General features: G+C 34.0%; 1 protein-coding gene across 1 annotated transcript; it reads left to right on the forward strand.

The window, feature by feature from the left end:
• Nucleotides 1-8,347: 8,347 nt before the first annotated feature.
• Nucleotides 8,348-10,573, forward strand: LOTGIDRAFT_128027 (hypothetical protein; the record flags this gene model as incomplete). The annotated part of the gene is made up of 2 exons (XM_009064074.1): nucleotides 8,348-9,442; nucleotides 10,250-10,573. 2 exons carry the CDS (start codon nucleotides 8,348-8,350, stop codon nucleotides 10,571-10,573), a joined length of 1,419 nt encoding a protein of 472 aa, XP_009062322.1.
• Between the last annotated feature and the right edge of the window lie 3,251 nt (nucleotides 10,574-13,824).

Here is a 13,824-nt window from a genome sequence, read left to right on the forward strand (position 1 = left end):
ATCTTGGATAACTTGGATTATCTTGGAAATCAAAAACAGACTAAAATATTGAAATTTTCTCTGTTCTAAATTCGATTATTGTAAAGTTTGGATAACTTTTCAGACACGAGTCAAAAAAATCAAAATTTTTAAATACTTTTGAATTTTTTGTCTTAATCCTCATTTGGATTATCTTAGAAATCTATGACAGACACAAACATAGCATTTTTTTAGGCTTAAAGTTAATTGTTTTTAAAACTTTGTGTTAACTTGTAAAACACAGGACAATAATACAAGTTTATTCTGTTTAAATTCAGAGTTAAAGTTGTAAAACACAGGAAATATAACAAGTTTATTCTGTTTAAATTCAGAGTTAAAGTTGTAAAACACAGGACAATATAACAAGTTTATTCTGTTTAAATTCAGAGTTAAAGTTGTAAAACACAGGACAATATAACAAGTTTATTCTTTTTAAATTCAGAGTTAAAGTTGTAAAACACAGGACAATGTAACAAGTTTATTCTGTTTAAATTCAGAGTTAAAGTTGTAAAACACAGGAAATATAATTTAAAATCAGAGTTAAAGTTGTAAAACACAGGACAATAATACAAGTTTATTCTTTTTAAATTCAGAGTTAAAGTTGTAAAACACAGGACAATGTAACAAGTTTATTCTGTTTAAATTCAGAGTTAAAGTTGTAAAACACAGGAAATATAACAAGTTTATTCTGTTTAAATTCAGAGTTAAAGTTGTAAAACACGGGAAATATAACAAGTTTATTCTGTTTAAATTCAGAGTTAAAGTTGTAAAACACAGGAAATATAACAAGTTTATTCTGTTTAAATTCAGAGTTAAAGTTGTAAAACACGGGAAATATAACAAGTTTATTCTGTTTAAATTCAGAGTTAAAGTTGTAAAACACAGGACAATAATACAAGTTTATTCTGTTTAAATTCAGAGTTAAAGTTGTAAAACACAGGAAATATAACAAGTTTATTCTTTTTAAAATCAGAGTTAAAGTTGTAAAACACAGGACAATAATACAAGTTTATTCTGTTTAAATTCAGAGTTAAAGTTGTAAAACACAGGAAATATAACAAGTTTATTCTTTTTAAATTCAGAGTTAAAGTTGTAAAACACGGGAAATATAACAAGTTTATTCTGTTTAAAATCAGAGTTAAAGTTGTAAAACACAGGACAATATAACAAGTTTATTCTGTTTAAATTCAGAGTTAAAGTTGTAAAACACAGGAAATATAACAAGTTTATTCTTTTTAAAATCAGAGTTAAAGTTGTAAAACACAGGACAATAATAACAAGTTTATTCTGTTTAAATTCAGAGTTAAAGTTGTAAAACACAGGACAATAATACAAGTTTATTCTGTTTAAATTCAGAGTTAAAGTTGTAAAACACAGGACAATATAACAAGTTTATTCTGTTTAAAATCAGAGTTAAAGTTAATTTTAATTTTGACCTTTAAAACCCAACACAACAAAACTTGTCTGTTTTATTTTGTTTATTTAGAATGGCATTCAACTTTTTCAAATTGATCCACAGGCAATATCTACAATCTCCCACAATCTGTCACTGTCCTGATAAACAAAATAGCTTATAGGGAAGAAAACCATCTAAGAATTTCATTAATCACAGAAAAAAAGTCAAAAATATCAACAGATGATGAAGTTATGTTATGTTTCTATGATGGGTGATATATTATAAATAATTAATAAATTTAACGAGGCAAACCTGAGAAATACACCACACTGTAGGTAGAATTAAACAAGCACAACTCTTGATTAAAAATTAATAATTAATTCTTAGTTGTTATGGTTTTAATTACAGCATTATTATCAGTTTATTAGTTGCTGTTAAAAGTCAGGGTGGTTTCTGACAGGTGGTTGCCTCGTCTTGGTGACATGAAAAGTAGAAACCCACTTTAAAGGGACAGCTGCACCATTTTTTTTTACCTTACTTAGTCTCAGAAATCAGTTATAGTGTTCACAGCTCACTGTCAAAATTTGAGCCTTCAAATTCATGTGTGTCCAGAATTATCTGCATGACTTAACGTTAAAACAAAAACTGGTCAATTTAAGATACTCTGTGATATATAGAAACCCACTGAGACATATAATTATCTAAACTCTTTTAACACTGAGTGTAAATAAAATAAAATATCATATACCCTGAACTACTTGTATAAGTTTACATACATAATAAAGTATAAAACCTCAGCCAGTGTTTCTAGAAGATGACCTAGTCGGCTTTCAGCCCCAAGTAAGAACATATTAATGATTAAGATACGAAATATCGATAATTTTATCACCTCACTGTGTGTATTGAATCTTTAAGATTTTTCTGATGCCACCACCAGTGTTTCTGAGTGCTCGCAACCCCTATCTTGTAACAGTAATACAATATCAATAATTGAGTGGTAGATGAAATATCAATAATTTTATCACCTCCCTTCGTATTGACTCACCATTGTCCTAGTTTTATTCTCTTGTTTATTTTTATTGTTTATTTCGGCTGTGTATTGTTTATTCTTGTTGTTTATTTTGGTAATCTTTACACCATTATTAATTTCTAAAATATTTTCGGAAATCCCTTTCTCATATGTTAAAGAGATAGTAAAAGAAAACGTTTTATGTGTATCGGTGCCTTTTTCTTTTTGCACCATTTCAAGGTTATGTCAGATGTCTGTAGTTCCTGTAATAAAAAAAAAAGTTAAATGACATCAATATTGATAAAGCTGCTAATAATATCTGAAGTTCTTTGTGATAACTACGGTACATCATTAGTTTAAGTGAAGTTGTGAGACCAGCAGACATCTGATTGAAAATGGACATGGTGTAAATTGATGCTATCAGTGTCCCTGATATACATAAATAATTGAAAATACTTCCTTACTATTCCTTTAAGATTCTAATATAATTGCTGTCATCATTTATAAGACCATTGCTGGTTGAGAAAAGTTTTTATTATCTTTATTAAATTGTTATAAAAGGAAGTTTTTCATATTAATACAGATTCTTCTTCGTTTGATTTCAAAATGTCTAGAGACAGAGTCACACTAACTGAAAAAAACATTTTTTAACCCTGTTCCACAAAAAACTCATGAAAAGAATTTGTTGTGATAGAGGAATTTTACATGGAGAAATACAATACTTTAGACAAAATGGATCTTAGTAGGATTTTTATAAAACACAGCTCTCTAATCATACGTTGTAACCCATTGATTATTATACAACTGTTAGATTTATCACTGAGTTGATTATTATACAACTGTTAGATTTATCACTGAGTTGATTATTATACAACTGTTAGATTTATAACTGAGTTGATTATTATACAACTGTTAGATTTATCACTGAGTTGATTATTATACAACTGTTAGATTTATCACTGAGTTGATTATTATACAACTGTTAGATTTATCACTGAGTTGATTATTATACAACTGTTAGATTTATAACTGAGTTGATTATTATACAACTGTTAGATTTATCACTGAGTTGATTATTATACAACTGTTAGATTTATAACTGAGTTGATTATTATACAACTGTTAAATTTATCACTGAGTTGATTATTATACAACTGTTAAATTTATCACTGAGTTGATTATTATACAACTGTTAGATTTATAACTGAGTTGATTATTATACAACTGTTAGATTTATCACTGAGTTGATTATTATACAACTGTTAGATTTATCACTGAGTTGATTATTATACAACTGTTAGATTTATCACTGAGTTGATTATTATACAACTGTTAGATTTATCACTGAGTTGATTATTATACAACTGTTAAATTTATCACTGAGTTGATTATTATACAACTGTTAGATTTATAACTGAGTTGATTATTATACAACTGTTAGATTTATCACTGAGTTGATTATTATACAACTGTTAGATTTATCACTGAGTTGATTATTCTGGTTTTGAATTGATTTAAACTGAGATCTTGAGATTTTTATCAGGTGTTAAGCCATCATGGCAGGTTTAAACTGAAATATTTCTGATGTCCCAGATTAAATGTGTCTGTGTTGAAATATGTTGTAAGATTTGACAAGCATGTTATGTGCCAGTATTGTTTTAAATTGATTTTTTTGATGTCAATGGTAGTTTTTATAAAGTAACAACTTCCAATATTTGTTTTTATTGAAACTTCAGAATGAATTTTGTCAGAAATAGAAACTGAATTAATATAAATAGATCGTAAAGAGTATTTCTAAATTTTGTATGTTTATGGCCACTATTCGAACAATTTATTGTCGCAGCTAGGGACACCAGTGGCAGAGGGGGAGCAGAGGGGGCAGTTGCTTCCCCCTCGCAGCCCCAAAAGCAAGCTTTAAGGGCAAAAATCTCATTACTAGGTTAGAAATCCATGTCTGCCTTTGAATGTTAAAATACTGTGTGATATATAGAAATAGTGAGTCAAATTCCTAGTTTAAGATATTTTTGAAGGAATTATGCGATTTTCATAAATTTCTAGTATTTCTGAAAACTATTTACATATATTCAAGACTCAAATCAACCCACCAAAATGGTGTCCCTGTCATTTCTGGGCCGTGTCATTCTTTCCAGGTTTTCACTTTTTCTCTCAAAGTTTACTGACTTTCATGTATATTTTATTTTCCCTTTGTTTACTGTGGGTAGATTATCTCGTTCTACTGAAGTTTTACTCTCATGTCACTTTCTGCCTTTTCTGTCAAACATGAAATATTTTAACTAATTACATTTTGAAAACAAAAAATCTGTTCAAATTCAATTAGTCTGTCAGTTATAGACTTTGTTTAAACTGAGATGAGATGGTTTTGAAAGGGAAGTAACTCCTGTAAGGATTAATAAACACTGTATCGACAAGATTTTATCATTTCTGAACAATTTGTAGTGTAACTGCACATTGTCAGGCTGGTAGCGAAACTTGATTGTCCGGAGGGGCAAGTAATATAACTGGAGGGACAAGCAATATATCTGGAAGGGCAAGTAATATATCTGGAGGGACAAGTAATATATCTGGTGGGACAAGTAATATATCTGGAAGGGCAAGTAATATATCTGGAGAGGCAATAGTGTATGGTGTTTAGTTACAATAATGGAATTGGTCAGTTGTCAGAATTGTTTCAGGGCGACAATACATTTTTTCTCCTTGCCCCCCTGTAGCTAGTGGCCTGCACATTGTTTTAGTTTCTACTCAACATTATGTGATCAAGTCACCCCAAGTTTCTGATAAAACACATAATTGATTGTCTATCGGAATATCTATTAAATTGTTTACCCTGAACAGTGGTGTATTGAATCAAACACTCCTACACCCTCCAAACATGTCTTTCAAAGACTGTTTAACATAGTTTGGAAGGGATCCAGGTTTTTTACTCTGTTTGTTTGAATTTGTCAGAACATTCTGAACTTGAGGTATGTGTAGACTATGTTTAAATTGGAGCAAGGTAACATTGTCTGACATTACTAAAACTATGCCCCTTTCGTCTGCTAGATATGGTACATTTCTGAAAAAAAATATTAATTTTCTACAAAGCCGATGTCTTTTGTTTGACACGTCAGACTCTTGAAATATTTCTACCTTGTTTCACTTAAGCATATAAACATCAACAGGTCCATCAACACCCTTCTAAATATAATTTATAAATATACAGGCATCAGGTCTCTGCCTTAAACAAGACCATGCTCACATCTACTATGTCCAAAACATAATATGTATGTAATCAATCACTTAAGACTTGATGTTTGGAAAAGATTTGGGGGGAGATGGTTGAAGACCCAGATTTTCATTGTATAGGAGAGATCAGCCATGATGTCATAGAGGTGGTTTGTAATATCAACTTTAACAGTTGTAGTGGTATTTTGGGTCCTAGTGTCAAATTTTTTCGTTGATTAGCACATCTAATATCTTAAACTTTAACTGTAATATTTTCTATTTCAGATTCTATAGTGACACTAACACCAGAAACATCACCTGGTTTAGAAACTAATACACTAGATATCAGTGCCTGGAAGACTCTCACATCTTCTTCACTTGAAGGTCAATTTAGTGCTTACATTACATCATTCCATAGCAACCATGACTCTTCTGTTTTAGAAAATACAATTAGTAGTGCTAGTGAACTTCCTGTTAGTCTTTCTACTCTTTCACTGTCTCTTTCTCAGACACCACCATTGCTCAATATCATTCTTCAGCCATCCACAAGTGCTACTGTACATATCGCTCCTAGTGAACAACGACTCAGTGAAACACATTTAACTGATGGATCCTTTAATGCAATTTTTAGCAGTGACACATCACAATTCAGTGTATATAGTGCAAATGATGTTATATTTTCTACGCCATCTGATTTACAATTTGAAAACGTCCAAACTTCTTATCCATATCATGATCAGTCTCCGGCCTTTTATTCCTCTCTCCACGAGGGAACCCATGACAGTACTTATTTAGGGGATACCCCAATCCTTATGCCTACAACCGCTCAAAATGGTGAATCAAAATTAACACTTGTTGTGGAATCTCAGAATTCTGATTTTGATTCAGGAATTGTAGGGAGAGTGCCCCTGTCAGCAGTGATCCCCAGTCTCCCGGTTATTATGTCCACTGTGCCCATTCAGGATATTTTGGAAAGCCTAGTTACCCCTTTAGAGACCCCTTCAGAGACCAGTGTTTTAGGAGAGTCTTCTGTAGTGGCTTTCCAATCAGCTGATCTTGTGATAGACCATCAATTAATCTCTGAAATGTTCACAACAACCATTAATTCAGAGACTCCAATGGACAGTTATGTTTCTGAAAGTGGAATTGGACTTACTAAAAGTAGTGAGTTGGATGTTGAAAAAACTAGTGACTTTTTGGAGACTGTCGTGGATAAGGCAGTGGCTACCCATCAACTTTTATATACAAGTTTTCAGGAAGACGTAAGCTCAACTCCTCAGATGCCACCAATAGTATCTCAGAGTATCGTGATTGATTATACATCATATCCCATAGAAGCTTATGCACCGTCCTTATCCATGAGAGGGACCATTATCAATGCTGATGAACTGATTTCTACCATGTCTGGAACTGACTCATCAGTGTCAACAGCAGTACCAATATTATCTGATGCCAGTCCAAGTCTTCAGACCTCCGAAGATACAGGTGCATCAACAGACGTTATTGAAGCTACAGGTGTGTCAACAGAATCTTCATCAATCGTGAAACCGGAATCGACTGTGGATGATGGACCAGTACCAAGTTCTCAAGAGTTTACTCTAGTTCCAAGCGTCTCTACCCTGATAACATATTACCAAGACACTCCAGGAATTGTGATAGACTTGACCACTGCTTCAATATCAGATGTAGATCTAGACACCTTTTATACTCCTAGCTTCTCGTCTACGAGTCTTGAAGTAACTTCTCTTGAAAGTCAGATGGATACTGATGTTATAAAAACAGCTTCTGATATATCAAGTGACTTGATAGTGACCAGCGAAAGTGATTTTATAGTGACAAACCCAAGTGATATTTTATCTAGTGATTTTGGATTATATTCAGATGAATCCTATCACAGCCTTACAGAGTTTCTATTACCAACTTCTATGTCAGATTATCATGGTATTGTTTTGAGTGACTCATCCTCTCCTAACTCTGAAACCAAAATAACTTTGACACCTTCCCAAAGTGTTTTAACGCTTTTAACCCCTGCATCTAGTGATATACTAACGCCCTCTAACGCTATAGTAAGTGAATTTCTTGTGGATTATAACCCTTCCTCCCAGCTTGAATCTAGTGAATCCTTTGCTAATTTTATAACTGAATCATTTTCATCTCTAACCAGTGCACAAACTAACCAATATTTAGCACATGATAGTGCAGTAACACCTGTTTTTGAATCCTTAATAAGCTCCTTGACCGATGATTTAATAATTGGAACACTAACAGCTCTTGTAACTTTTGTCTCTGGATTAACACCATTTCCAAGTGATTATAACACTCCCCCCACTGGATCATTAACACCCTTCCAAAGTGAACACATAACACCTTCCTTACAAAGTGAATATCTACCACTAACTCTTGGATCTATAACACCCTCTGATAGTGTTCATGAAACTATGTTTTCTGGAATAATTTCTTCTTACCCGTCCCAAAGTGAAATTCCAACACCCTCCAAAAGTGAAATTCCAACACCCTTCCAAAGTGCTTCTATTTTTGAAACACTAATCACCTCCCAAAGTGAAATGCTAACCCCCTCCCAAAGTGAAATTGCTACACCCTCCCAAAGTGAAATCCCAACACCCTCCCAAAGTGAAATTGCCCAAAGTGAATCTTTTTTGGAAACGCTAACCCCTTCCCAAAGTGAATTGCTTAGTGATTTGATGCCCTCTAATTCACCTAGTGACCTTATACCTTCTAGAACAGTGACACCCTTATATAGTGAACTTACAACTTCGAAAACAGAAACACCCCTTTATAGTGTTTTAACATCTTTTCATACCGGAGTACTAACAAGTTACAGTGAAACACTAACATCTGCTGTTGATAGCAAAATACTAACATCTGATGTTGATAGCCAAACACTAACTTCTGATATTGATAGTCAAACACTAACCTATTCTCTTGATAGTGAAACTTATGCAGTTGAAAGTGGAACACTAACTTTTGCTGTTGATAGTGAAGCAACCTGGCTATCAACATTGCTTACACTAACTGATAACTTAACACCAAGTGAACAATTAACACTAACTCAAGTTCCTTCACAATCTCCTATACAAATTGATCTAACTTATGCCATAGAGAGCTCTAGTGTTTTAACCTCTAACAATGTGGAATCAATTCAATTTCAAAGCACAAGCATTAGTGATTTAAGTGATGTGGCGCTTAGTTCTAGCATAGATGAAACAGCTTTTAGCTCAATGATTGACTCTAGTGATTCCATACTTGCAAGTGACTTCAGTCAGCTCTCAAGTAGTACAGCAATGCTTAATACAGGAAGCTTAATTAGCTCTAGTGACATTACACCTAGCTTTAGTGATAGTTCAGAGAGAGTGATTGACACTGCACCTAGTGACTTCATAACAAGCGATCATGTCGGGAGCTCTAATGGACTAGATGCTTCTGTAGAATCGCCAAGCAGCTTGTTGGTCATTCAGACTGGCTCATTGGATTTTAGTCTTCATTCATCATTCATGGGTACCTCTCTGGTGGCTTTGACATTTTTAGACTCTTCTTCAGTATTGGAAAGTGACTCTTCTTCTGTATTGGCAAGTGACTCTTCTTCAATATTGGAAAGTGACTCTTCCTTAGTATTGGCAAGTGACTCTTCCTTAGTATTGGCAAGTGACTCTTCTTCAGTATTGACAAGTGACTCTTCTTCAGTATTGGCAAGTGACTCTTCTTCAATATTGGAAAGTGACTCTTCTTCTGTATTGGAAAGTGACTCTTCTTCAGTATTGGAAAGTGACTCTTCCTTAGTATTAGCAAGAGATTCTTCCTTACTACATTCTGGATTTGACTCAACAACACAGACCCATGATTTCATTGACTCGCTGACAACTCAGCTTGATCTATCCCAAACATTGGACAACCTTGACACAGTGTCAGAATCAAATTTTAAATCCATTTCAGACTTTACATCTTCAGCATTGCTCACCTCTGATATCAATTCTTTGATTTTTGAAACTGAAATCCTTCCATCAGCCACTGAATCAATTGAAATTTCAGGTTCAGTATTAGAGAGCTTCACTGAATCTTTACAAATTGAAACATTTGCCACAGAGATTGATTCTGCAATTTTAACTGTGACAGAATCCTTGCCACATTTTACAGAAACTTTGCCACTTTTTACAGAAACTTTGCCATTTATGACAGAATCCTCTCCACTGTTTACTGAAACTTTGGCAATTTCTACTGAAACTTTGCCACTTTTTACAGAAACTTTTCCACTTTTGACTGAAACTTTGCCACTTTCTACTGAAACTTTGCCACTTTATACTGAAACTTTGCCACTTTATACTGAAACTTTGCATCTTTCTACTGAAACTTTTCCACTTTTGACTGAAACTTTGCCACTTTTGACTGAAACTTTGCCACTTTCTACTGAAACTTCGTCACTTTTTACAGAAATTTTGCCACTTTTTACAGAAACTTTATCGATCATGAGCGAAAGTGTTCCAAGTGACACCTTGTCTCTTTTGACTGAAAGTGTGTCATTTGTCACTGAGACTCTTTCTCATGTGCCTGACAAATCAGTATCTTTGACAGTGTCAGCCACTCTACAGTCGTCAAGTCAACCATCAGAGAGTACTCCTTCATCATTAACGCCATCTTTAACGCCATCAGTAACACCATCATCAGCATTACTAACAGAAACATCAACCATCTTGAATTCACCAAGCGTCAGCACCATTATTGACTCTAGTTCTGTATCCACAGTATCATCAGTGGTACCAAATGTTACAGACGGCCTGAATTCCAGTGATAGTTATATAAACTACTGGATCAGAACAGGTGAGTGGCATAATAAACTACATTCGGTTCTAACATTAAAAACAACAAGTAAGGGCCTACACAGTTGTCAAGGAGGGGCCACACAAGCAAAATGAAAGGGACTACAGGCACTTCTTTCCTTATGTCCAATGATAAGAAATTAGAAAGTTTGTGTTCAATGCGGAGAAAGGCTCATTCCAGCGTCCCTATCAGCTGTAGTAATTTTGTTTTGTTGACGTATTTCAGTATTAATTGTGGGGAAAGATATAAATGTTACTACTGATGAATTTCAATATGAGATCGAGTTAAAACTAGCTAATGCGTATGATGAGGCGTACCAGAGACAGAATGCTAGTCAACAGCAACAGTCGAGAAAGAAAAGAATGGCGGTATCAGACTCAGGAGATATCAAGTTACAGGTCAGTCTCATTCTACTTGAAACTGTTGCTCAGTTGGTGCTCAGAGTGTTTGGAAACGATAGTGACATCATGTGCTGGTAGTCAAGGAAACACATCCTTTACTTCATTTCAAACATCTGATGGTACTTCTATTTAGAGAAGTCCTCTACTATACAACTTTTACTCTTGATTTTGCCATTCTTTGGCTGAGATTGAATCATTACTATTTATTCATATTAAAATTCTGATCATAGTTAACTTTTCAGAACTAAATGATAAAAACTGGTTCTAAAAATTACTTTACTTTAGGTGTTACTCAGAATTACCATACAACTAAGATCATCAAACACCAGGTTTAAAGAATATTTAGCTATCTGTATTACTTTTCAAAAGGAAAATATAACCTCTGATATCTAAAATATACACAAAATGATTGAATGATTAACTCCTGCCATCTTCTATTCGCAGCCAATCAAAACACAACACTAATGATGCTTTCTATTTTCCAGATTAATAATGTAACGCGAGATAATACCAGCGATGAGGTGGAGTTTATTTACCTCCTCATGAAGAATGGTAGTTATATCCCTGCCACGGAGGCTGTACGGGTGTTTGGTCACCTTAGTGATCAGGAGGTGGCGCTACGATTAGGATATGTGGTCGTTGTCAAGGCTGAACGTAAGTCTTCCACTGTTTATCTTACTATTGTTTAGAAAATTTTAGACTTGAAAACTTCCATTTTCATAATGTCAAACTATTACGAATTTCGTCTTATACCTTGACTGCAATACTCACTGTGTTTGTATCATGGAAGTTTGTAAATGAAGCGATTTGATTGGAGTATACGCTAGCGAATACTGCCAATCCTGTTTGTAATGCTTGGGATAAAGAACATGTTTAGTGGATGGGATACTATTATTAAGACCTTTTGTGAAACAGTATAGATAGTGAAGGAATGAATGTGGATCTTGTTATTGTTATGGGGAAATAAACGCTGGTTTATCATGTGACGAGACAAATGACCCGGTGACAAGACAAATGACCCGGCGAAGCGAGTCATGTACATCTTGTCAGATGATAAACCAGCGTTCATTCCTTATATTTACATTGGTTTATCTTTTCTGCTAAAATACGCCAAAATGTTCTATTTTTTAATTGTAAAAATACCCGAAACCGTTGAGTCAATCCTTGTAATCGCTTTCGATGTATTCATACACATTGTCGTATTGTCACATGACAAACTACAGTTATTGGAAAATAAACGCCGGTTTGGCTAACTGGTTTATTGAAGGGAGTGTTAGTAGAAATGTAAATATTTAGTAATGGTTAAAGAACAGGCATAATGTTGCTGCTTTGACAAAATTCCCTTTATTCCTTTTCTGCATGGGTTTAAAATGGAACAGAGAAGTTTTAAATTTTGTATCGAGGACACTGATAGCATCAACTTTCACCATTCCAATTTTCAGTCAACATCTGTGGTTCCTGCAATTCAACTAAAACTAAGTGTTTGATGATGTCACTAATCACAAAATATACTTTATCACATAAGACCCTTTTCAATTAGTGAAGTCATCTTAGTTTTAGTATAATTACAGGAATGTTGATTGAAAATTGGAATAATGTATAATGATACAAAAAAAAACATATAGACATGTTTACAATCAATTTAAGATTGTTTGGTTTTGAATTTCAGCGTACGTCCCTCAACCAGTGGTAGAAGATGACAAGAAACTATGGATAATTGGAGCAGTGTTAGGACCTATAGCGTTATTTCTCTTAATATGGTTAATCTTGTGTATAACATTAAGATGTTGTCGAACGTCTAAAGAAATAAAACCACAACTTGTGATGATGAAAAAATCAGATGAACCACCTGTAAGTTTTTCTCTTTCACTTTAATTTCATTCTGTCATCTCGTTTGTTAATGAAATATAGACACAGGGCTTTGTTGGCTTGGTGAGTTAGATGCTTGCTCTTTAACCTGTAGGTCCAAGGGTCAATACTACACTGGTCCACCATTCTATCTAAAGCTTCACAAACTGCGATCAGATACCGCTTAAATTTCTATGACTAAAGTATGATTGGTCAAAAAAATGGCCTAAATGTCCCTTTAAATCGAAGCCTGGTGTGTAAATGGGATGATCTTGAATAAATGATCTTTCCTCGATATTCCAGTCAACATAGTGGATTGGTATGAATAATCCGGGAAAGATCTTTACCAAAAGTTTTAGTCTAGGACCAGCTGGTAGAAAGGATCCTTTGTGAACCTAATTTGTTATCCTTGTAAAATGTTGTAAAATATTGATATTACTCAAAGGTGTGGTTGTTTATATCTTCCCTTTCGTAACTAAGTTGTAATTTTTTGTCAGGAGGGAGGTGAATACAGTCGACAAGTTCCCCAGCCTGAAGATAGTTATATTGAGGAACCGTTAGAAAGAAGCAATGGTCAAATACTCTACGCTAATCCTAAACGAGGCTTGTACGAGGTGAATCCTGAATCAGAGCAGGATATCATACAACCTTACAATCAATCTCCACAGAAGAAAGCACCGACCAAGAAGGGGTAAGATCATCTTTAGTTCTCAAGACTTGGTGTAAAACTTTTAGCCTTTTGAAAAAGCAGCCACGTTGGAGAAAAAGATGAAGCTCGATTGGTTGATTCTGAACAGGTTTCGTCTGTTCACATTGTAGCTTCAATCAAACGGCACAGAATTGGACATGACATCTTCAAAATTTACCCTTCTTTATTCTCCGCCATATGAGTAGTATATCATTAAATTGCTTTCTGTTATTTTGTTATTAAATCAAATTATTTGAACACGATGTATTTTCAGGTCTAATGGAGTAGTAATACCAGAAGTATTATCAGACACTGGAGATACAGTGACCTATATATCAGAAGGTGATCTGACCACAACCAAACCTAAACCTAAAACTAGAAAATCTAAACCCAGATCCCGAGATACAGC

Source organism: Lottia gigantea (assembly GCF_000327385.1).
Source record: "Lottia gigantea unplaced genomic scaffold LOTGIsca_60, whole genome shotgun sequence".
Lineage (NCBI taxonomy): Eukaryota > Metazoa > Mollusca > Gastropoda > Lottiidae > Lottia > Lottia gigantea.